This window comes from Barbus barbus, assembly GCF_936440315.1.
Source record: "Barbus barbus genome assembly, chromosome: 33".
Lineage (NCBI taxonomy): Eukaryota > Metazoa > Chordata > Actinopteri > Cypriniformes > Cyprinidae > Barbus > Barbus barbus.
The window spans coordinates 27704701-27730906 of record NC_136761.1 but is presented as its reverse complement, the minus strand read 5'-3'; the positions used below and the strand labels follow the sequence as shown (position 1 = coordinate 27730906).

The 26206-nt window shown below is 36.8% G+C and overlaps 1 protein-coding gene across 1 annotated transcript; it reads left to right on the top strand.

The window, feature by feature from the left end:
• Nucleotides 1-71: 71 nt before the first annotated feature.
• On the top strand, nucleotides 72-21667 carry LOC306853059 (uncharacterized protein). Its single transcript, XM_079390229.1, has 9 exons — nucleotides 72-147; nucleotides 2938-3273; nucleotides 3380-3625; nucleotides 11921-12253; nucleotides 12634-12870; nucleotides 14782-14853; nucleotides 15134-15226; nucleotides 16254-16325; nucleotides 21038-21667. The coding sequence occupies exons 1-9, from the start codon at nucleotides 102-104 to the stop codon at nucleotides 21217-21219; spliced, it is 1617 nt and encodes a 538-aa protein (XP_079246355.1). The 5' UTR covers nucleotides 72-101; the 3' UTR covers nucleotides 21220-21667.
• The last annotated feature ends 4539 nt before the right edge of the window (nucleotides 21668-26206 follow it).

Here is a 26206-nt window from a genome sequence, read left to right as displayed (position 1 = left end):
AAACTTCCTCTTACTTTCTTAGAAAAAGTTGTGTAATTTCCTGAAGTGTCAGTAGAGCTGCTGAGACTCGATCTAACTCTCTTCTGCTGGACTTTAGAGAAATGATGCTCATCTTTGGACTGATGCTGCTGCTGCAAACTGCTGCATGTGAGTCTCTTTCACATCAAACTCATCTTATCCTGCTGATCAATCAGATCGATCTCTGAAATATAAATGTAATGTCAGAGTCTGCAGTGATCTACCAATAGAGTTTTCTGATCTTCTTGTCTGTGTATTAGTGGAGTAGTATGTGTTTTGCAGCTTTTCACTTCTTACAGCTCTCTGTCTCTAACTCTCTTTTTCTCTCATTCAAATCCACTGTTCTTCTCTCTTCCCTCCGTGCTTTAAACAATTTAATATCTGTGTCTTTGTACTCAAAGCTAAAACATTAAAAAAAACTATGTAATTGTGTGTGTTTTTGTGACTTCAGAGCCTCCTATACAATGCAGGAGGTAGATTTGACTGTCATGAATATGTCAATAACTGATATTACAATGTAATTTCAGTAGATTACAAGAGTCTTTCAGTGGATAGTTGTACATGTGCATTTGTCTCTGCTGTAAAGCAGTGCACACTTCTCACAGATGCTGTTCGGATTCACCTATTTGTACTACAGCCTAAATATTTGTGCACTGTGCACATTTCGTGAAGAAAAAGTATCTGCATAATTTTGAGCAGACAGCCAAACTTTGGGACAAACTACTTCTATTTGTGCCTTTAACGGACACTCTTTACTTACATGCTTCCTATCATCATTTAAAGCAGGGGTTGGCAAGTAAGTTTGGCATCGGGACAAAAAAAAATGCCACTAGATAGCAGGCCAGAACATAGTCAAGAGATAATTTAAGAAGTTAATTGATGAAAAATGCATCTAGAATTGCCTGTGACAGACTGTTACAGTGTATTTTGTAGCTGGTAGTGAGCTGTTACTCTGTGTGAAATCCTGTAGTAAGTCAACAAAAAGCCACATTTGTGTGGCGGTGTCCGGTAGAGTATGTGAGCGGCAACAATTTCCCCTCCACTCTCCCAGCATTTAAAGGGCTCATATGATGCTTTTTTAAAGATCATTATTTTGTGTATTTGGTGTAACACAATATGTTGACATGCTTTAATGTTCAAAAAACACATTATTTTTAAAATACTGTACATTATTGTAGTTCCTCTATGCCCTGCCGCTCTCAAACTCTTGGTTTTCTACAAAGCCCCTCCTTCCAACAAGCGCAGTCTGCTCTGATTGGCCAACTAGCACAGTGCATTGTGATTGGCCGAACACCACAAGCACGAGTTGGAGATGTAACGCCCCTTTCCATAATCAGGAGCAGTTCATATTGTCCTTAGTTTTACCATCAGTTCAAGCCTGAGAGTGGAACAGAGTCGCGTGACAGACACAGTGATGAAGCTCATATGTGTTTACACACAAGGCGTGATTAAAATAGCTGATGTGCTGTGATGTGACCCTCTCTCTCTCTCTTTGGTTTTGAGACTTTAGTCTTTGTAACTTCAGGGATCTTATCTATGCATGAACAGCTTGTATCACTCCAAAGAGAAAGGAGAACTTGAAATCGCATCATATGACCCCTTTAATAATCACTCCGCTCTGCTTCGGGTTCACTATTTCCCGCTCCACTCCCCGCTCACTGATATCAGAAACACCGCTCCGCCTTCGCTCCGTGGCTAAAGTATTTCAGTATGTTTGAAATATCACAGTTCTGTTCATAACGTATATTTAAAAATAAAATAAATGCAGTTTTTTACAATCATTTTTGCACTAATAACAGAACCTTTGTGTCTTTTTTTTTCAAAACTCTAGACATAATTCACAACTGATTATCAAAATGCACATTTTTCAAAACACAACACTTTTTCCAAATGCTTGGATACAATTCATTTAAGCCAAAGATCTTTTGTTCATTAACACGACACGACATCAAAGTATTACTATTTCCAAATGCAGCTCATGCATTACATCTGAATTGAGTGTTTATTCGTTTCATTACAAAGATCTAACTATCAATTGCTACAACTGCTCAAAATGCTACGTAACTGTAGCATAACTCTTGAAGCATAGTTTTTATGCAAAATGATGAACAATATTAAATGTTTAGATTATGAAAGCTACAGAGGACTGAGTATGTTCAGGTATGATCAGTTTCAAGATGCCTGTTGTTGGGAGAGAAAAAAACATTGTTATCAGTATTTGTTTTTCCTACAGTAAATGTCTTTCTAGAGGGTAATGGAGCTGGAAGCTGATGAAAACCATTCATATTTTGGATGAGGCAGGCCAAAAGATGGGGGACCCAGAAGGATGTTCTCTGTGCAATGAGCCCAGAATTCCTAGGGACAGCACTGAGAGCAATCACGGTTTCAGGCCCATCCACAGTTTATCACCTTGTATTTACCCCCATACTCCCCTCTCCTTACTGTAACTCAACAGAGGAGTTTTCTCCACATGGAGGAGGAAGTTTTTCAATACACCCCCAACAATGTTGTAAACATTTGACAAAATACGCATCCATCTCTGTACTAATAAAAAAGTGCAACACGTTCCATTTTACATAAATGATGTGTGATATCAAATTAAAAGAACTTGCACTGCAACGTTTTGATTGACATCTCATGATTTCGGGGTGATGAATAATGGGATATGCTTCATCTCAAATATGGCTTTGATGCAGTATTAGTGTGGATTTAGTTTGTGAGAGCAAGTTGACCGCGTCTGCTACACGTATGAATATCTGTATACAACGCTGTACGTGTCTTCCGTAAGACTTGATGAATGTTTGTGTGATCTGTGTCTGATTGTAATTCATGATGAGAGATGATATTTATACCAGCACTAACACTCTGACTGTCTGTCGATGTTGGTACATTTCATTTTGTGTGTGTTTTGTTCTTTAGGTCTGGATCGGTTCTGCAGGTTTGGTCAACTATATTCGATCAAACAATGTTACGCAGCTCTGGGACACAAACTCAATCTGCAGATGGAGCTGAACCCTCCATATCAAGACCTTCATTTGTATAAGATATTAAATGATGGCAGTATACTGACAGTTTTTAGCATAAATAAAAATAAAGAGTATGATTATGAATCCATCAGAAACAGATCTGAGTTCTTCGTTGATAATATGACTCTGACCATAAACAATGTGATCAGAGCAGATTCAGGGACTTATAGATCATTTGTCATTGAGTTAGATATGGTCACTTTCAGTGAACTTCAAGTGATTGTTGAAGGTATAAAAGCTCTCAGCAATATATTTTATTTTGGAAATGCCTTGAGATTGAGGCTGATTATATGTTGAGCAAGAGTCATGTGACTGTGATGTGTCCCTCCCTCCAGCTCCTATTGGCTCAGTGGGAGTGTCATCCAGCTGCTCCTCCAATCAGACGTCAGTGTTCTGCTCCTCTGAGGGTGATCAGATCTTCTACAACTGGACTCTGAATGGAGAAATACTAGAGCAAGGACCAATGGTTGGAAACAGCAGCATTGATCTGGATGAGGGAACTGATGGAAACATCATCTGCAGCGTGAAGAACCACGTCAGTCACGAACAGAAGACCATTAGACTCCAACCCTGTCCTGCTGGTGAGATTTTAGTGTCACAAGCTTCTAATACACAGAGACAACAACACACAGACAATAAAAATAAGATGATAATAAAAATACACATATGTAAATATAAACAGACAAAAATTGAAAAAAAATTAATGGAAAAAAATATAATAAAATGTATGTACAGTTGTGCTATAGATGGTAGAATAGGAATAGAATAAAGTGAGATGCAGGGATGTAGGATAAATAAATACATAGATCTGAGATGATTTAAAAGATGCCAGATCTTCTAATCATGATAACTGATCTCTGGCTAATTTGGTTCTTTAAACGAATTTGTGGATTTGATTAAAATATCTGTGTTAAGTTGATTGCGTTCTCGTGTTCCCTGATAATGGCAGCTATATCGATACACTAAACTATTATTAGCAATGCAGCGATTGGCTGGCGGCAAGACGTAATGACATAATATCATTAAAAAAGACACCTGATGAAAAACTCGACAAATTTCTGGACTTTTATAAGGAAACAGCCAAGCGAACAAAACTACATAAATGGTATAATAGATCAATTAAATGTGCACTGTTTTTATTTTATTTAAAGATTTCCCAATTATTTATATTCATGATTTCTAGTATTTGTACAGGCTTTACATTTGTGTAGTTGTAATAATCAATTAATTGTATTTTATTTTAACAGATTTGTTACATGACAGCAGTAATTAAAGTTTCTTAAGGATCAAGATAAAGTTATCTGCATCTCCTGCGCTCCATCAAGCCTCTCCCATAATATCTGTCATCACTCAAATTAATGCACGACTGTTAATGTAAACTGGCTGTGTCTATAGTATTAAAGACTACACATCATTATTATATTATTTTTCAATTAATAATTATTCAAATTATAATTTTAAATGACTGTCCCTGGATCAGTAGGGTACTCTTCTAATAAAGCAGCAGTGACTGGGACAGATTTTAAGTACCAATTCTGCTTAAAAAGATACAATCTAATCCTGTTCACATGAAATAAGCTGCTCCAGAGCAGATTTAAGTTTACAGACCTGTTGCTATGACAACAACTCTGGGATGAGCTTCAAAGAACCAAATGATCCAAGATCAAGAGAAATCATCAACAATCAAATCCAGCTAAATGAGTTAGCGACGTACAAAGAACAGACCCTAAGTGCCATTGCTTAAAACATGAAGGTGTTGTTTTCTGTCTAATTGTTGTTCATTGATTGATTGATTGATTGATTGTGTTTGTGTTGTTCAGTGTCTGTGGTGTTTGTGATGGTCTGGTGTTTCCAGCTGATGGTTCTGTTTGGTCTGTTTGGAGCTTTTCACATCTACATGAGACACACCTCAGGTGAGAGACGTGTATCATCATCATTTGACATGCAGATATTAAGAGTGTGATGATGATGATGATGATGATGATGATGATGATGGTGGTGTTGTGATGTTTTTAGGAAAGAAAAGTGAGGATGAGAAGATGTGATGAACACACAGCAGAAGATTCATGAGAGCAGCAGCAGATCATCACATCTATGAGAAATGACTTCATAATCTCACAGATTCTCACATTAATTCATCTGTCGACTGCAGATCTTATAATATAAAACCAAGAGATGAATTAAAACCAGGATATACAGTATTTTTTACAGTTTTAGTTATGAAGATTATTTTCTGGACGTTGGTGTTTTGTATCAGTTTTATTGCTTATTTTCTTTTTTTCTTTATGCTTTGAATAAACTAGGAGTATTTTTATTGCATTACTGTTCATCCAAACTCTTATATTTCTCTGAATCCGATCTGTCAGATTGTGAAGTCATTCTGTGTTTTTATTTTCATATTTCTGCTCTTGCTTTATTCTGATGTTCTGGTTGATTTCTCTTCATGTACAGCGTCTGTTTAGATGTTTTATCTGTTTGAAGCTCTTGATACGTTTCAGTTTTGCAGTGTCTGTTGCTTTGCTGTCTGTGGTTGTGCTTGAATCTGTAGTTTTGTAGATGACTTTTAACATGTTTAACCACATCTGTGCATTTTTCTTCACAATATATTTGTGTCATTATAGAATATGTAGAAGCATGTAATTCTTTAGAAACTGGAATTGGGGTCATTCCTGAATACAGTTAAATGAAAATAAAATGCTTTGAAATGAAACCATGGTTGCAGTCAAAAGTCACAAGCTCATAAAATTTGTATTTTTTAATACAGTCAATTTACATTTTATCACATCATTGAACTTAAACAGACATACCTACTGAAAAAAACTATAGAAACCATCACAGAATTTCTAATGGTTTCCAACACAAATACCATTACAAACCATCAACTTTTAACCATTAAAAAATGGTTGTCTGTAGTGTGTTTTGGGACGTATTCAATTAGGATTTGTTGGTTTTAACAAGCCACCAGTAGAAGGAGACCAATTACCAGTAGAGACCAACAGAGTCTGTTAAAGTTTCCATTAAAACCAATACAAGTCCCATTATAACCAGTAAAACCATTACAAATTTTGTGATGGTGTCTATTGTTTTTTTCAACAGGGTTTTTATTTTTATTTATTTATTTTATTCGATATATCCCAAAAATATATCATGAAATATCTCAATTCTCAAATATGCGTAAGTAAATGCATTTCGCACCTTCATGGACTGTTATTTGGTCTATAATGGGCAACAGGCAAAGTAGCCTTATACTGTAATCTATTAACTATAAAAGCCTGTCTTTTTTTCTTAAGTACCTACCAGATATGGGTGTCATGCCATAAAATACTTTTAATATGACTGACTTTGTGTTTAATGTGAATTTAATAAAACCACTGTAAGTTAATTAGCCTATAACACTTTCACTGTAGAGAAAGAGAGCAAAGAAGGTTTACATTATCAAAGAACATTTTCACTTCAGTCCAGCGAGTTCAAGCACTCTCAAAAACTGCCATAATAATCTCTAAAGCTGTTTACACTGTGAAATTAATATCGTACTTACATTCGTACATAAGGGCTCTGGGTGTGTGTTCACGGTGTGTGTGTGTGTGTGTTCACTGCTGTGTGTGTGTGTGTGTGTGTGTGTGTGTGTGTTCACTGCTGTGTGTGTGCACGTTGGATGGGTTAAATGCAGAGCACGAATTCTGAGTATGGGTCACCATACTTGGCTGAATGTCACTTCACTTCACATCTTCACTTCATTGTTTGATGTGAGAATTAGTCAAAGAATTCAGTCAGCCAGCGTGCGCGGTGACAAAATAGCGACGCAGATTTGAATTTAGCAGCTGGTGATGTTTTTCTTTTTATAAAGGGGGGGGGGGGGCAAGCTTGTTGGGGCCAACTTTTGTATATGGGTTAATTTTGTGGCTAAGACATGTATACTTAGACCATGCTTTTAGAGGTGTTACACATACTTGTGTAGGCTTAAACAGAGATGAAGATATTCATGCTGTATTTAGAACCCCTGCAATTCTTCCATTTGAACTTTTGACACTCTGTACAAAGTAGGATAAAGGTCATGTGTCCTGTCTGTGTGTGTGTGTGTGTGTGTGTGTGTGTGTGTGTGTGTCCATGTTGATGTGGTTTATGAGGACACAAATTTGTATAATGACATGGGTATGACAGAGGTATTACAATATGAAGGTGGTTTATGAGGACACTGCCTATGTCCCCGTAATTCAAAAGGTTTAAAAAACATACTAAATGGTGTGGTTTTTTTTATCTAAAAATGCACAAAGTCTCCTGTGAGGGCTAAGTTTAGGTGTAGGGTTGGTGTAGGGCAATAGCACACACAGTTTGTTCAGTATAAAAACCATTACGCCTATGGAGAGTCCCCATAAACCACAAAAACCAACGTGTGTGTGTGTGTGTGTGTGTGTGTGTGTGTGTGTGTGTGTGTGTGTGTGTGTGTGTGTGTGAAAAGCACTTCTATATAAGGAAGAATGCAGGGAGGATTTTATTAAATTAATGCAAATTGTATGCAAGGCTATGAAAGCTAAAGGAGAGCTCCAGACGGGGCCGCACTCCGATGGTGAAGACTTACTTACTTACTTATGCCGTTACTTTCATTTTATTGCTTATGAGTTATTGTTTATTAATAAAGCGAAACCATTACAAATGGCGATGCGTTAAACTTTTATTAAAACAAGTCTCTGAGTAATTTATTTTGGTAACCTATTATTCTGAAACTGAGAGACTTCCATCGAGCCTCAGGAAGCCTGAACTCAGCTGAGCAAACTCGGACACCGGGGGAGGATTTCATATCTTCTGACCACATTTGCTGATCTCAGAGGTGAGGGCAAATATATTGCAGCTTCTTATGAAAATTAGGAATGTGAATTAGATGTTTTCTGGTCCTTATTCGATACAAATAGAACAATGTCTAAAATATAAAACTAAGGAGAAGCCTAAAAGTGAACCTTTAATAAAGTGAATTTTTCTGCACAGAGTTGAGAAATAATAAAGGCTTTAAAATTTTATAAGATTTTAAAAATGTGTTCATGGCTGAAGGTAAGATGTTGATTATGGAGAATACCATTATTATGTCATTTAAGCGATTAGCCTAACTGCCAAAACAGTTAAGATAGTGTTTATTCTTCAGTATTAAATGTACAGTTACATGAGTATACTTTTCTGGGATTAGGCTACCAGACTGTGGTAATCCGCTATTATTATTTGTGGTGTTGCAGTTATTTTGTTTCTCAGTTTCTGATCAGATTGAGGCAGGAGAGGTTTCTGTGAGAGTCTCTACCTATATATAGCAGATGCACCTATATATAAAATGAGCTTCACCGGAAGATTACGAGCTGGCTTATCTTTATCAGGAAGTTGTAAATAGTGCATATGGTCAACTAGCTTTCTTTTTGAAGATTCCCAGGCTCTACTTTAGGGTGCATTGCAATAACTTTATCCGTATAGCACTCCACAACCATCAATCAGTTGATACAGTTAATCCACCGCTGCTATTGGCACAGGTCACCAAAATCCAAATGATAAGCAGAGTAGTATAAGCAATGGAGAATGTCTCAGATGAATAGGTATTAAGATGATCAATGCTGTAGAGAAAGGTAAGAAATAGTCCTTTTGGCTGAGCTTAAAACAATAGTTTCCCAACACGGACTCTACATAAGGTTAGTACAAGAGGAAGCCATGCTTCTCTCCAACCAAACATACTCTTACGCGCTTTTCCTTGACTTTTATCCCAGAGTAGTGATGTTACGTTCGTGAACGAATCGTTCTTTTTGAACGAATCTTTTAGGTGAACGAATCATTCTCGTTCACGTAATCCATTGACTGAGACTCATATTTCTCGTTCACTGAAACTCCTCCCTCCACCGCAGCGCGCCGCTATTGCGCGCATGCGTAGCTCTGGACCGTTTCCTCTGTCAACGAATGACTAAACCTCGAGCCAATAGCCTTCGAGTATGATACGAGGACGGAGCATGTGATTTGTTGAATCTAGTGAACGAATACGCCCTTCATTGAGTTGCTTTGAGTTTGAAAGAGTCAAATGAACTGTTACATACATACATCTCGTCTCATTATTAAGTTCGTCGTTCGAACAACTGGTTCTTTGTTTTATTTTTTTATATTAGTGTTGTTTTATGTTTGAACAGTTACATACTTTTAAATAAAAAAATAGTTCATTATGTTAGTCATGTCATGCACTTTTGTTTGTTTAAAAACTGTGAAACATAAAAAAATATGGCAGTATTGATTATTTGCGTCACGTCATCCCATCTCATTTGCGTCACGTGACTCACGTCAGCAAATAGCATTTCAGCTCGGGTTTAGAAGGGGCATGTAATTGGTTGGATCGAACGAACGAATATAATAGCATCATTGACCGAGATGGCTCTGTTTTGAGTCTGAACGAGAGAGAGATCTCCCGTTCGTGAACGAATTGAACGAACTGGTAGCTATACCCAGTTCGTTGACCGGGTAGGTCGGCCATTCTGTCAATCTAGTTCATCAATCAGCAGAAAGCGGATGCAAAGCACAGGGTACTGTGCATGCACGCTTGTTTATATTCATATTTTACATACAGAATAACTCCTCGTTTAACATAATCTCAGATTTGAACGTGTAAATCTCTGCCTAAACAATTAAATGTTAACTAGCCTAGTATGCAAACAAATAAAAAAACACTTGTGCTTTGGTCATCCGAAAAGAGTGTAATTTAAAAGATAAAAAGAGTAATGACTTTGATCACTTATTTAGACTTATTTTATTCATTTAATGAGAAGGGCACACTTTTTAATGAAGCCAAATCGGTTTTTATTTTGTAACAAGTAAATACGTTAGTTGAACGGCACATGCTGACGTATTTGTGTAATATGGAAAAATGGTCACTGAACGAGTTAGTGAACGAATCTGAACGAATCATTTTGGTGAACGAACGAAAAATGAACGAGTCTCTGGAAAGAACGAAAATTTCCACCACTATCCCAGAGGATCAGTACTCCCTCTTGAGCATGGAAAAGGTACTACAGTTAGAAAAACTTGCCTTGCAACAAAGCTAAAAATATATACAACTACATCATTATGTTGATATGCTATATGGTTACTATAAAACTCTTAGGACAAACAAGTCTTCTAATATCTTCAGTTGTTGCGTATACCGAGCTGCAGCGGACACATTTGTAAATGGCTTCACTTGGACCCATTGTGGAGCTGTCTTTTTAATACTGCGTGGTTTATATACATGTTGCTGCTGATTGGGCTGACATTTGTGACACCACCAAACAAGAGAAAACGTATCTCAAACCCTGTTGCACACCGTTTACAGGAAACATGTCGTTCAATCAGGAAACTGTAGCTAAACGTTGCGCACCGGTTTGAGCTTGAACGTGCCCCTGATGATAGTGAAGGAGTGCAGCTGTAGTTGTAGTTTCCTCCTGCAGGTGTCGCTCTGAGCAGCTACAAACTCAACCAGTCCCATGAGTCTCTGCTCCAGTCAACAGAAGATCACAATCCTCTCTTCATTCACACATCAGCACACACTCAGTGAGATACACACATTACACACAGCTGCATGTAGACCTGATTCTGCTTTACTCTCAATGAAACTGTCTAGAGCATTTCATCAATACAGTAAAGATACTGTTTTATTTCATTTGCAAGAGAAGTCATTTGCATAACAAGTCATTTTACTTCACTTAGAAACAAATCCTGCCCACTTGTTGCTTCTAAAACAAGATTATTTTGCACTTTTTTAGAAAATGTGCTTGATAATTGTTCCTTCTTTCTCTTAGTTTGACTTGTTTTAGATGTAATGCAAACTAACAGCTTGTTTCTTCCCCATATGAGGAACCTTCCTCTTTCCTCTGTGAAGCGGTCTGAGGTTTCCTCGCGTGTGAGTCTCGCCTGAAGACGCTTGTCTCGATGAGATCCTGAACACAGACGATCTGAAGCAGCATCACACTCTTCTGCTGGGATTGAGTTCTTCTGGAAACTGGACTTTAGAGAAATGATGCTCATCTTTGGACTGATGCTGCTGCTGCAAACTGCTGCATGTGAGTCACTTTCACATCAAACTCCTCTTATCCTGCTGATCAATCAGATCGATCTCTGAAATATAAATATAAAGTTACATCAAGAGATGCAGTGATAGTCAGAGAGTTTTCTGATGTTCAACAGTTTGTATTAGTAGAGTATTGCAAAATATGAGAGGAAGTGTTTATCTTTCTGTGCTGAAATGTTTTAGTGTTTTAAATGTATTAATTTATTTTTATTTTTATTTTATATATATATATATATATATATAGCAGGGTATGTCAAATGATCTGTCTCTATTAAATATGATATCAGAAAGATCAAGACATTAATAAACAGAAAAATGGCACAGTATAAAGGGATTGAACAGAAAGTACAGCACAAAAGGTACTCTGCATGTTAACATATTTTATATAGTATCAGAATATCTATATAAGATTTTAACATGCAGTTTAGAAAACAAACAAACAATGTAGACAGTGAAAGCATGATATTTTAATTGTAATAAAATGAACATTTAGATGAATGAGAGCATATAGACTAGCTGATGTTTCAGTGTTAAACAGACATTTTGAATTAAAATTTTTATTTTATCAGTTATTTTGTATTACACAACAAACTATCCAGTAATCATGTTCAGTATCCATACTTCAGATGAACCAGATGTGAGAGACCAGATAAAGAGTCTGATAGGTTTCTTCAGTTAAACTTTCATTCTGTGAGTGTCTGTTTAATTTGTGTCTGGTTTTAATTAACGATGTCTGTAGATTTTGGTACATTTCATTGTGTGTGTGTGTGTGTGTGTGTGTGTGTGTGTGTGTGTGTGTGTGTGTTGTGTTCTTCAGGTCTGGATCAGTTCTGCAGGTTTGATCAGTCTGATCCCTGTTACGCAGCTCTGGGACACAAACTCAATCTGCTGATGGTGCTGGACGCTAGTAAATATGACCTGAGGATAATAAAGAGAATAAACAACACAAAACATGATCCAGTTTGTAGAGTAAGATACGGCAGGATGAAGGAATGTGATCTTTATAAAAACAGATCTAATGTGACAGTCATTAATGGGACTCTGATAATAAACCCTGTGATCAGATCAGATTCAGAGAATTACAGATTAACACTCGAGAGCTCAGACGGCACAGAAATATTTAAAAGTGATCTTCAAGTGATTGTTGAAGGTACAGAAACTCTCTCATCAGACTCATTACAATCTCATGTTCTCCAAAGATCTCACTCTCATGCAAATGAATCAGTTGAGTCTCTGTGAAGGTTTTTATTGCAGCTCATTATTAAATATCTGGAAGAATTTAGTGAAATTCCTCTGCACCTTTCATGTGTTTAGACTATTTTCAGATTGAAATACCAGCATGTTGCTTACTGCATACTGCCTTCTGTTTCAAAACATAATGTGAAAGCATTTCAAACAGTCATTTGCTTCATTGTTGTCACATGACTAACCTATGCTGTGCGTTCAATTCAGTCCAGCTATTATTTCATATACATTTTGTTATATGTAGAAAGTCATGTGACTGTGATGATCATGTGTCCCTCCCTCCAGCTCCTATTGGCTCAGTGGAAGTGTCAATCATCTGCTCCTCCAGTGGGGTGATGAGGGTGTTCTGCTCCTCTGAGGGGGATCAGCTCCTCTACAGCTGGACTCTGAATGGAGATCCACCGATGGATGGAAACAGCAGCATTGATCTGGATGAGAGAACTGATGGAAACATCATCTGCAGCGTGAAGAACCACGTCAGTCACGCACAGAAGACCATTAGACTCAAACCCTGTCCTGCTGGTGAGATTTTAATACATGAATGAAGTATTTGCTAGACAACAGCAACAAGAGAGATGCAGAATCTCACAAAACCTGTCAAGAACACGTCAAAGTCATGTTGTACCCCTAAATTAGCAGTATCTCTGAGGCATATTGTGATGGATTGTGGTGGTGTTGAATGAAGTAAGAACAGATTTAGGCTGGATTTAGATTTTTTAAAATGAAAAATAAACTTTAAAAACCTTTTTGTTTTTATCTTTTGTTTATATATAGTTTATTTATTTATTTATCTATTTATGTTCTATTTTTCACTTGTTTCTCGGCAGTCAATGGCATGGCACTAAATTATAAACAGCAAACAAACTTTCCAAAATCAAATATTATATTGCATAAATAAATGAGAACTATTTTATAAACTGTAGTTGTTTACAAGTTTGTTTTTGGGTTTTTTTGTAATTGCAATTATTTACAGCAATAGTTGTTATTTGGATGTTATCGATACATTTTTACTTATATGTAATATGATCATTTTAATCTGCATAGTTTGACGACAGACCGTTGTTTATTGTTTATTTGGATCCCCATTTGCTTCCACAAAGTGTTTGCTAATCTTCCTGGTTTCCACAAATCTGTTCAAGAAAAAAGTAAAATAGAAACAAAAATACAATTACAACTGGATCACAGAACTATACATCTTAGCAGTAGCAGCACATAAAACATGCATCTACATATGTATTACCATATCGTCTCATTTTCTGTAAAACATATATGTGCAATTACACTTTTGTATATTAATGGGAAACATAAATCTATTTTTTTTGTGGACAAGGTTGAGCATTGAGCGTTTCTCACTTGACATGTTATAATCATGTCTAAATCCCACATATCCAAGCTTTTAAAAGAAAAAAATAGGGTGTGTGATACTATTAAAATATATCAACATTTGTAAATGTAACCTTCACGACAGCCATGATAACTTTCTATGCATGTCACTAACATTAGCTCAAATTAGATTGAGAAGCACTAGCCTGGCTGCTCTGTTCTGAACAAACCAAATAGTGTTTATTAGGTGTTTCTCAGATGCTCGTGACCATTGGGCAGTACTCAAGATGCAATAAAACTAGTGACTGCACCACATCTTATAAAACTAAGGATGGAATAAATGCAGAATATGTCCACCACTATAACTTCCCCATAGTGCTTACTATATGATCTCTATGTTCAGACCAGGACAGCGTATTGTCAAGTTTCACACCCAGCTACTGAACATTTGGTACTTGTTCCACTATCAATGCCATAAATGCAAATACATTCAAATCAGCAGCCTTAGTGATATTTCTTATAACTAAAAACAATACATTTAGTTTTTATATATTTGAATAAGCTCTGCCATTACAGTATGTATATACTGTAAAAAAAAAAGAGAAAGAAATAAGTTCCTTATTATTGAGAGAACTCAAAAAACGCTGATTGCGAAAATTTTAAGTTGGCTCAACTTTTTTTTTTTTTTTTTTTTTTTTTGCAGTGTACTTTCAATTTCATAATATAATTATTTTATACATATTATATTAATTATTACTATTACAGTTTTTTTTTTTTTTTGCATTATCATAATGAGAATTAAGGTTTTCTTTTCTTTTTCTAGTTTGTTTGTTTGGATTTTCTTATATATCAGAAATGTGATTTGAGGGATAAATACCGTTTAATGTCCCTAAAAACATGCAATTAAACATTTTACAAAATATGACGTACTACTTACAGTTTTGCTTTTGATTTCGAACTGATATGTGACCTGTACGTGTCCTTTACAGGTTTCATGAGAGTCACACAAATAAATTCTCTCAACTGGCCAATTAATTCTTCAAAGTGATTAATGCAGTAATTTCTGTTCAGAGAGAAAGCAGGTGATTCTGTTCTGATGCTTGATTACAGTAACAACTACTGCAGCTGTGACCTCTAGTTCGACCTCTGCAGTGACCAGCAGCACACAGACACCAGAATATGGTATGAGTTTCTCATCAGCTGGTACGACTCAAACCCTCACTCAAAGCCCAGATTTATTGCCATGGAAGTGTGAGTGTTAAGCTACAACAAATACTGTGAATTACAAATAAACAAAATAATGGCAGTGATACAGGCTCCGCAGCTTAAATTATATTTGACCTAATTTACTGTACTATTAATTGCATGTAGTTGTTCTTCTTGTTGTTGCAGTTGACATGAATGAACTTTTCGAAGCATGATTTGATTTAAATGACCTTGTGTTTTTCTTCTTCACTTTTAGTCTATCCGGTTGCTTTGGGCTGCGCTGCTCTGATCGTGATTCTGCTGTTCATCACTGTATGTTACGTTTACAAGAAGAAACAGTCGACACAAGGTCAGTTTGTTTTGAATCTGTTCATATAATAACTTATGAAGGTTCAAATGTAGTCATATTTGATGGAAGTGTCAATCACAGAGCTAAACACATGGGTTAATACTCCTTTAAATGCTGAGAAGATTTGTAGATTATATGTTATATGTGCTGAATAGCCTTGTTTGGTCATTGCACTCCCTTACAGACTGTTTGAAAGACAATTACACCAACAATACAAACATTACAGATATTATAAAGATGATCTGGTGGAGATTTGACAAACTTTCTGTGGTTAAACAATGCAAATTGGTCCAAAATTGCAGAAAAGCAATATTATTCCTCAAGCGTCATGAATACATACTATAGACAGAAAAATATTCAGTTTTAACCAGATTATTTTATTTGATAATGATTTTGAGCATTTATTTTTGGCTGGTACTCATGTATGATCATGGTATGAATAAGAATGTTCAAATCATTTGGCCTTATTCATGAAACATGAGCATAATTAATTTATAAAGCTGTTGTGATTCACAAACATGTTTGTATTTTCACATTGTTAGTTGGTTTGAAAAAATTTACACCAGCTTCCAACATGTGACGCTTGCAGAAAACATTTAAGTGTTTAGCATTCTTTTGACACTGCATTTAATAATATAGAATTAAAAAATGAATTAGTTAAACCAGTTAAATGTCACACATGCACGTCTTGTTTACGAATGACTGGAATTCATTAACATGCACATTTAAGTATGAAATCTGAGGTTTAATGAAGCATTTGTGAATTTTTGGGAAGGCACTTTCTATATGCAAATTACTCAGAATATACTCATATATTTGCAAATGTTTCATGAATGAGATCCACTAAATCAAATATTGGTGAATATCTGACCTCACTTTCTGTATTTCTCAATATGTTACATGCAAACACTGATATGTTAAAAACCTTTAACAGGCATGATCTGTATTGAGGCTAGTTTTGAAGCTTTAATGACTGAAATGTGAGATTGTAGTTGATCTGTTGCTAATGTGAGTGTTTTCCCATCAGCCGCTGCTGGAGATACGGAGCTCATATACACAGATATCGCTCCTGAGAAAAAGAGTGAAAAGAAGAAAACGGGTAAGAAAGCTCAGAAGATCTACTTTACTCTGTAAAACAACACAAGAATCTATTAGACTGAGGTTTATTAGCCTCAGTCATTGAGTTAGTGATCTTACTGCCTAAAACTCAAGGTCATACGTTCACTATTACAAACTGCAAAAGAAAGCTTTCTAGTTATCTTATGGTTTCAGAATGCTCTGTGTTGTTGCTCTTTCGGACTAAAAGTAAAGATGAAGTAGAAACAAGTTTTCTTTGTTGCATCTGTTGCAAAATCACTTAAAGTGTGAAAGCTGCTTTATGGAGTAGGTAATAAAGATAATGTTTACAAACTCTAAAACATGCGTCAGGTCAGTGAACGAATCTTTCAGACTTGTTTTGCTCTGAATCAGTCCGTTCCCATCCCATGTTCAATGCAAACCTCTTACTGTGTTTTTCCCCTTTTACACAAATGGAGAAGTGACTTAAGAAAGTGTCATCAGTAAACTCTTTCTCCAGGATGACGGAAAGTCTTGAATTGCAGGGTTGACTAGTCAAGCTCAACCATTCAATGCTAGGCTAAATCTGCAACTCGTTACCCATTCTGACTTAGAGCTTGATTTATTTATATTATATTATAAAATTGTACTAATTAGTTTTGAATTTAATGTTAAATTCTATTATTATATTAAAGGCAGGGCAGGTGTTTTTCTTATGCTGGTTGAAAGTCTCTTCACATCCCGATAGCAACCACTAAGTTAGTGGTCTAAATGTATTTATATCGTCTGTGGAAATGAAAATGCTCGTCCAATCATATCCCTCGGTCCGAGGACTCTGATAGGCTGTCCTGCCTGCCCATTAATGCCCATGTATTTGCTTACCTCCATGCACCCTGGAACACTTCTGACAGCGTTGCATTCGTCGCTCATCGTTTCGCTGATTAGTTCTGCTCTGCTTGTGTTGTTGATGTGTTCTGGAGGAGGCGTGGCTTTGGAGAGTGATTTGCAGGGAGGGTGGGATCTTATGCATTCAAAGCTAGCTTGCTATCACCTACCTTTAATTATTACATTTTGCTATTTAATCTTAATTTCCAATGTTAAATGTGTAATTACATTAATTATAAGAAGAGAAATGTTCAAAACCATCAGTCTGTTGTTTTCAAAGATTGTAACATTAGTTAAGTTTTTGGTCTTCGGTTGTAAACTAAGACTTTTTATTATGTCTTCTGTGGAAACTGCAGCATTAGACACAAAGGTTTAGTGGTTTAGAAGATGAATCTCATTCAATTTAGTAACTAAGCTAATTAATCTGTTATTTATCTGTTATTATATGTAATTAATACGATCAAAGATTGCGTAAATGTATAACATTTTATTTCTGTTCACATGAATGAAATGACAAAGATTTGTTCATTTGTTCATTAATTATAAATGTAATTACAGAAATTAATTACAGATGTAATTACATATAGGTATTTTTAAATATATAAGTACAATGTAATAACATGTATGTACACAATAAGAGCATTGTATCAAATGATTAATTTAAATGCAAGTACACAGTAGTTAAGGCCACCTAATGTAAAGTGGGACCCAATGTTTTCTCTTAACGTTACAAGAATGTAAATCAACCATAATAACGTTGTTAGAACATCCTATAAACATTATTTTAAGAATGTTCTGTCCTAACCTTTAAATACCTTTGAAACAATGTTAATAAAAGTTGTGGGAACGTTCCCTGTTAGCGTTTTCAAAACGCTGCGGCCAGACTTCTTTTAAAGTGTCGTAAACATGAACACATTTCTCCAGTTCTTCTTAGATCCTTACACTGGTTGTCATTTTGTCAGAGAATAGACTTTAAAATTCTCCTCTTTGTATATAAATCCCTACACAACCTAGCCCCTGTCTACCTCTCTGAGCATCTTCATCTCTACACTCCGTCCAGAAGCCTATGATCCTGTGACCAGGCTTTGTTGGTAGTCCCTCACATTAGGCTTAAGCGTAGAGGTGAGTGTGCATTTGCAGTGACAGGGTCCCAACTTTGGAATACCCTGCCTTTTAAGTCCCTGCTAAAAACTTGTAATAACTTTCCTTATTCAGCCTGGTGGCTGTTGTAAATGTGCTATACAAATAAAATGAACTTGAACAACAGCAGCAGCAGTATGGTGTAACATTTATTTGAAACACATGTATTTGGTACTTGCTACCTTATATCTTTACTCTTTCATTTCATTCTTTTCACGGCTTTGGAAAACTTGCATCTGATGTTTCTCTACATCGCTTTTTACATAACTCCGACACCAAGCTTCGTTGCAATTTCTTTTTAGGCAAGGCAAGGCAAGTTTATTTATATAGCACATTTCATACACAGTGGTAATTCAAAGTGCTTTACATAAAAGAAAATGAAATAGACATTAAAAATCAATAAAAACATGGGAATAAAAATAATAAAAACAAGGAATTTTAAAATGATATAGAAATTGATTTTAAATAAATTTAAAGAAAATTATTATTCATAAAATTCATTGCAGTCAGTTCGGACATATAGCACAGTGCTCATTCAACAAATGCACAGTTAAACAGATGAGTTTTGAGTCTGGATTTAAATGTGGCTAATGTTTTAGCACATCTGATCTCTTCTGGAAGCTGGTTCCAACTGTGGGCGGCATAATAGCTAAAAGCCGACTCCCCTTGTTTTGTGTGAACCCTTGGTATTTCTATCTGACTCGATCCTAATGATCTGAGTGGTCTGTTCGGTTTATATTCAGTGAGCATATCAGCAATATATTTAGGTCCTGGGCCATTGAGTGACTTATAAACAAGTAAAAGTACTTTAAAATCAATCCTAAATGTAACTGGAAGCCAGTGTAAGGACCTGAGGACTGGTGTGATATGCTCAGATTTTCTGGTTCTAGTCAGAATCCTGGCAGCAGTGTTCTGGATGAGCTGCAGTTGTCTAATGGTCTTCTTGGGAAGGCCGGTGAGGAGACCATTACAGTAATCCACCCTGCTGGTGATAAAGGCATGAACAAGTTTCTCCAAGTCTTGACTGGAAACAAAACATCTAATTCTTGCAATGTTTTTGAGATGATAGTATGCTGATTTAGTTATTGCTTTGACATGACTACTGAAACTAAGGTCTGTCTCCAGAATCACCCCAAGATTTCTGACTTGATTTTTAGTTGTTTGACCCCTAGAGTCGAGGTATGCATTCACCTTGAGAACTTCATCTTTGTTTCCAGATGCAATGACTTCAGTTTTCTCCTTGTTTAACTGAAGAAAGTTCTGGCACATCCAACTGTTAATTTCATCAATGCATTGGCAGAGGGTGTCAATGGGGCTGTAGTCATTTGGAGATAAGGCTAGGTAAATCTGGGTATCATCAGCATAGCTGTGATAGGCAATTTGGTTCTTCATCATTATCTGACTTAGTGGGAGCATATACAGGTTAAACAAGAGCGGTGCAAGAATTGAGCCTTGTGGGACTCCACATGTCATGGCCGTCCACTTAGACTTATGCTCTCCTATACTCACATAATAACCTCTCCCTTCTAAGTATGATCTGAACCATTTGAGTGCCATCCCAGAAAGCCCGACCCAGTTTTCCAGTCTCTCTAGAAGTATGTTATGATCGACAGTGTCAAACGCAGCACTAAGATCTAGTAGTACCAGCACTGATATTTTGCCAGAATCAGAATTGACGCGAATATCATTTATTATCTTAATGAGTGCTGTCTCTTTGCTGTGATGTGCTCGGAAACCAGATTGAAAATTGTTCAGGTATCCATTTGAGTTTAAGTAGTTGTTCAGCTGATTAAAAACTACCTTTTCAATAATCTTACCTATGAAAGGAAGATTTGATATGGGTCTATATTTGCTCAACATGGTGTTATCAAGATTGCGCTTTTTCAGAAGGGGCTTAACAACTGCAGTTTTAAGGGAGTTTGGAAAAGTCCCAGAAAGAAGTGAGAGCATCACTTCTAAGAGATCAGCTTCTAAACAGTTAAGCACATTTTTGAAAAAGGATGTGGGAAGTGTGTCAAGATAGCAGGTTGAAGATTTAAGGTGCTGTACTATTTCTTCCAAAATTTTGTTATAATTTTTTTTTTAAACACACATAGTCACTTCTTTTTGAAATTGCGGTCGAATCTGTGTGACCTCTGCATAACTTGAGGATGTGCCAATCTCCTTTCTGATATTATTGATCTTCTCAGAAAAGAAGGAAGCAAACTCATTGCATTTGCTGTCGGAGAGCATTTCACTGGGAATCTGACTTGGGGGGTTTGTCAGTCTCTCAACAGTCGCAAAAAGAGTGCGAGTGTTGTTTAAGTTACTGTTTACTGTTTTTAGGAATGAAATGCTTGCTCTGAATCTTTAAAGTCTCTCCGCGAGAGATCGTACAGGTGCGGATATATCTGTTGCAGCTCAGCTTTTCGACACAGTGTATTTATGTTGCTAGTGACTTGGAGATGTTGTTGTCCTGCCTGACCTTTGTTGAATGAGAAACGAACAGGGAAAAAAAATTGTGCGTCAAAGAAGGTGGAGCTCAGAACACACCCAACGATTGTGTAGTCGCCACAGACCAATGGTAGCTCAAAGGTGTTTAGGACCCAAAACGAAAACTTTGTTCGAAATTATGTCATATAAGTTCGTTCTTCGATTTCGTTTGAAGCCTTAACAGTAATAGCTCCTCGGTTCATGTAGAGACATCCAGTAATGTCTCATCTTGTCATCATTTCTCTTTTCTCTCCGCAGAATCGCTCCCAACTGATGAAGAGGAATATGCCACGGTCCGACCGCAGACAAAGAGGAAGAAGAGGAAGGTGAAGGAAGAGGAGGAGGTCCAGTACGGCGAGGTGACGTTCACCCCGAAAAACTCAGTCGCTCCGCAGCAGCCTCAGGAGGAGTGTGTTTACTCGCAGGTACAGAGACACTAGTTTCACAACAACTCCTGCAAGATCACACTTTACCTGGGAAGCCAAGTGCTTATTTTCACTTATGTTTGACTTTGGGAGTTTTACGGGTTATATAAAGCACATATCTCTTTGCAATTGTAAATTATTTTGTGTGATGTACTGTACATTGATATGGACTGTAGAGTGAGAGCTTTAACGTACGTGTCTGGGGCTGAACCAAGAGATGTTGAGTAAGCAAGAGATTGAAAAAAAATGAGGAAACCAATTGCATGTTAGTTTTTCTCAATCAACTGAGCACTTCTGTTTTTAGCACTTCTCGATTTGCAGCTGCGACTTTATGACGGAAAGAAAAAGCTTATACGAGAGTCAGCTTGTAATCATGAATCTCGAGGAGATGATCGATGTGCACAAGTGCTCAAAAGTCATGAAAACACAGCAGTTGGTGATTTTGAATTAAAATATTTCAAAGCAATTGAAGTTCGAAAGTCACAGAAAATCTGATCTTTGATAGATTGATAGACTAGTTAGTGAAGAGAAGTTAACAATGATATGAGAGAGATAAAATGAGGGGTTAAAACGGTGCAAATATCTTTATTTGGCCATCTGGAGTGAGTTGAAGCAGTCACGTGTTGTTAGCGTTTACAGCAGGGTCAGAAATTAACGGGGCCTTGTGGCAAAAATGTTACCAAAATGAACAAAAATGCCCCATAAATTTCAAGATAAAGAAGCAAAATTGCCCCTGCACAATTAAACAATCTATTACAGCTGTCGCGATTAAAATGAAATGTGCAAATCAGATTTTTCCTAGGGGTGCCCCCTAATAGTCGACTAATTGTTAGTCAACCAGAAGAGGCTTGGTCAACCAAAATTTTATTAGTTGCTTAGTCGCAGAAAAATAAAAATCCGCAGGCGAAGTCACGCAGTTCGTGACGGACAGATATCGTTAAAGACTAGCCTATGGTAATACAGTACATCGGGCAGGACATCCAAACACTCGCCTATCATTCATCAACCTCAAATATGGCTTATCATCTGAAATATGTAAGTAGTAGCAACTTTACACGGCCGCTCAATCTAATGTTAACCTAGAGAAATGTGCTCCATGAGGAAGCTGAACAGTAGCTCACTTCAAGACAGATGGAGGCGCCGCTGCGCTCACTTGCTCTTAAAATATTCCCTCACTTTTGGTCATTCAGATAAGAGTAATACATCTTTCGAATCTGTAAAGACTCTGTTTATGTGTGTGCGCTCACAATAACAACAAAACATTGCGCTTTTGTAAAATATTGAAAGCAAACAGGATCCCCTTCTGTCTCGGTCTCCGTGAACTTGAGCATGAAACTCTGTGTATATCTTTGCCTTACAGACATTAAAAATATATCTGTAGAGAGTCTACTTTCAAATGAACCAATTCAAATGGAAAACAAATATTCTCCGATTATGTAATCCGTATGAAACATGCATACAGGAGCATCACTACTGCGGAGATGATGAGTCAGTGTTGCCGACTTCATCTCTCAAACCAAGAGCAAAGATAGCACTAGTTTATTAAATTATTAAAGTGTTAATGCAGTCTCCTTACTGTTTTTCTCTGGCACGTCCATAATCATTACTTCTGCCGGTGTGCTGTGGCAAGCTTATACGCTCTGTAAACAATTAAAGGCTTATTATAATGATTTAAATGGTTTATTAATAAATGTGCAATTAGTCGACTAATGCTTAAAATGACCAGAAAAATCCTTAGTCGAGGGCAGCCATGCTTTTTTATTTTGCAGCATGGAGCCTCATAACCAATCACATGCATTTCCGTTGAGTTTAGTAATGCAGTGGCCAATCAGAGGCGCTTAGATTAGACAGTGCTGCAAACTCCTGAGTTGTTTTTGTGCATGCCCACTTATTGCATCCTTTGCGCTGGTGAATTTCCTCATCATAAACGACACTGTGCAGAAATTATGTAAATAAAAGATTAATTTCGTGGCTTCAGTGATATAACGGGAGTTTTTGCATAACTTGCACTAGACTAGACTAACCTCATGGACCGTTTGTCTGTGAAGCTAGAGCCAGAATATGACGAGCCGTTTCCCCAAAACGCAAACACAAAAAAAGTTGTATTTGTTTTCATTATTCAGCATTAATAATAGAGCAATAATCAATAACAATTTCTGTTATAATATTGCAGCCAAATTGGCTCCTGTTTTTAAACATATAATTTAGTGAAGTGAAAATGAAAGTGACATACAGCCAAGTATAGCAACCCATACTCAGAATTCATGCTCTGCATTTAACCCATCCAAAGTGCACACACACAGCAGTGAACACACACGCACACAGCAGTGAACACACACACACACACACACAGCAGTGAACACACACACACACACACACCGTGAACACACACACACACACACACCGTGAACACACACACACACACACACACACACACACACACACACACAGCAGTGAACACACACACACACACACACACACACACAGCAGTGAACACACACACACACAGCAGTGAACACACACACACACCGTGAACACACACACACAGCAGTGAACACACACACACACAGCAGTGAACACACACACACACACACACCGTGAACACACACACACAGCAGTGAACACACACACACACAGCAGTGAACACACACACACACACACACCGTGAACACACACACACACACACACACATACACACACACACACACAGCAGTGAACACACACACACACACACACCGTGAACACACACACACACACACACACACCGTGAACACACACCCGGAGCAGTGGGCAGCATTTATGCTGCGGCGCCCGGGGAGCAGTTGGGGGTTCGGTGTCTTGCTCAAGGCCACCTCAGTCGTGGTATTGAGGGTGGAGAGAGCGCTGGACATTCACTCCCCCCACCTACAATCCCTGCCAACCTTTGGATTACGAGTCTGACTCTCTAACCATTAGGCCACGACTTCCCCATCTACAGTTTCAAGTATTTTGATTGACTGAAGTAATTGGTTAAATTGAAATTGCCCTCATGAATGTAAAAAATGCTCCTGGAAATCAATTCCAGGGGCAAAAATTGTCCCTTAATGGAAAAGTTAATTTATGACACTGGTTTACAGAACACTTCTGTTTACAGATATACTGTATATTGCATTAATAATGTCTTAAATTTTGTTCCTCAAATACTGGGAACGACCTGAGAAAGGCCGAAAAGACCTGATAATGTCTGAAGGTTTACACACATAATTGCTTAAAGTCCTGTAGTGTTGGTTGATAATAAATTGTATTTGTTTCTATTAGCTAAACCAGTCCAGGGTTCAATTCCCAGATAGAAAATTCATAGCTTGAATTCACAGTAAAAAGCGTGTAAAAGTGTCTGCTAAAAGCAGAAATATAAATGCACTCAAAACTGTTGAATCTTTGTTGCTTTTAGTGAAAATTAGTGTTAAAATTAGTGTATGTAACTATATTAATGCCAAGCTCTGTATATAAAGTGTATTATTAGTAATTAGTAGGTCCACACACACACACACACACACATACTGTATATATTGTATTGTATATATTGTCACAAAATGATGTGTGCATGCAGCTCTAATCTGCTAAATGCATTTTCTGTAAAGCTGCTTTAAATTGTGCATTGTGAAAAGGGCTATATTAGTAAATCAATCGTTTATGCTACTGGTCTGAATGTCCCTCAATATTAATCTAATTTGATCCATGTTTTCTGTTTTTCTGCTAATTGAGAGTGTTTTCAGTGTGTTAGAGTTCTGTTACATCACTTCCTTCAGCTCGAGTTGTGGTTATGAATGCAAGGTTGATTAAAACATTGTTTTGGCAAACACTGTGTAGATTAACTCTTGATTTTGATCGGTGTTGACCTTTTGAAATGCTGAGTTGGGAAATCTGAGGGCGGTCCGGGGTGGATTTCTTAAACAAGGTTTCCTGATCATGTCATGTGACGTCCTGTATGTGAAAGGAAACATCTCATGCCTTCTCAGCGCAAAAGGTGAATGTTATGAGCATATAAAAATAAAATGTCCAAATATGGATGAAATAATGTGCAACAGATTAATGTGACACAACATACATATTCTGACCATTACTAGAAGAATAAATATTATTATTACATTTTAAATGCTTAACATTTTCAAAAACCTAGTGGTTCGAAGGACAGTGAAGATTGGTAAAGAATTACAATTTTAATTTAAAATTAAAAAATAGAAATAGGCTCTTTTAATGAAAGATAATGATTTTGATAATGAAAGATTTTTTGGTTTATGTTACACTGAATGACGTTTTAGTGTCTTCTTTAAATCGTGGTAAATATATACACAGTTTCACGAGAAATTGATAAAGGAAATAAAGTCCTGTTTTCTGCATTGTTTCACGCTCATTGAGATGAGAACTTGTGTAAAATACTTCAGTTTGCCTCTTCAATAAAGATACTGAAGCGTGAAGCAAGACAGTAATCTGATTATTTGACGGATGTGATGCTGTAGCAGGAAACTGAAGTGAGGATGTATATTTAAAGCATGAGTCATACGCAGTTATTTGTGGACTTATGTCACAGACACTGACCCGTTTAGAAGTAAATCTTTCTTTTTTTGCACTTTACAGCTGTAAGAAGTTCTCCATTGATGATGAATGTAATGCAGTATTCCTTCTCTGTATTTGCATGTCTGTTGTACTTTAAGTTACCCCTCACATCATCGATAAAAAATGTAACGAATTATCATATCCTGTGGCTTTTTCTCTGTGAAGATATCAGTGAAACATATCAGTGTTTATTCAGACCCCACTAGATTTCAGTGAACATTAAACAGCTGTGTGTACTTAATTATGATTCAATTAATGTCATAATGCTAACAATCTTCATTATCCTAAACAAAATTAGCAAAATTGTTGATTTTAGAATGATGTTTGGATGCGTTCTAGGTTTTTACAATTGGATTTTAAAAAGGCATGAACTGTTATCTTCCTCTTTCTAAAAGATGCAGCACAT

What these genes read in the sequence shown, in the direction of transcription:
- LOC306853059 (XM_079390229.1), top strand. Translation starts at nt 102, where the DNA reads ATGATGCTCATCTTTGGACTGATGCTGCTGCTGCAAACTGCTGCAT. An exon ending in ACTCCAACCCTGTCCTGCTG is followed by an intron (nt 3,626 to 11,920) that starts GTGAGATTTTAG and finishes TGTGTTCTTCAG; the next exon opens with GTCTGGATCAGTTCTGCAGG. An exon ending in GAGTGAAAAGAAGAAAACGG is followed by an intron (nt 16,326 to 21,037) that starts GTAAGAAAGCTC and finishes TTCTCTCCGCAG; the next exon opens with AATCGCTCCCAACTGATGAA.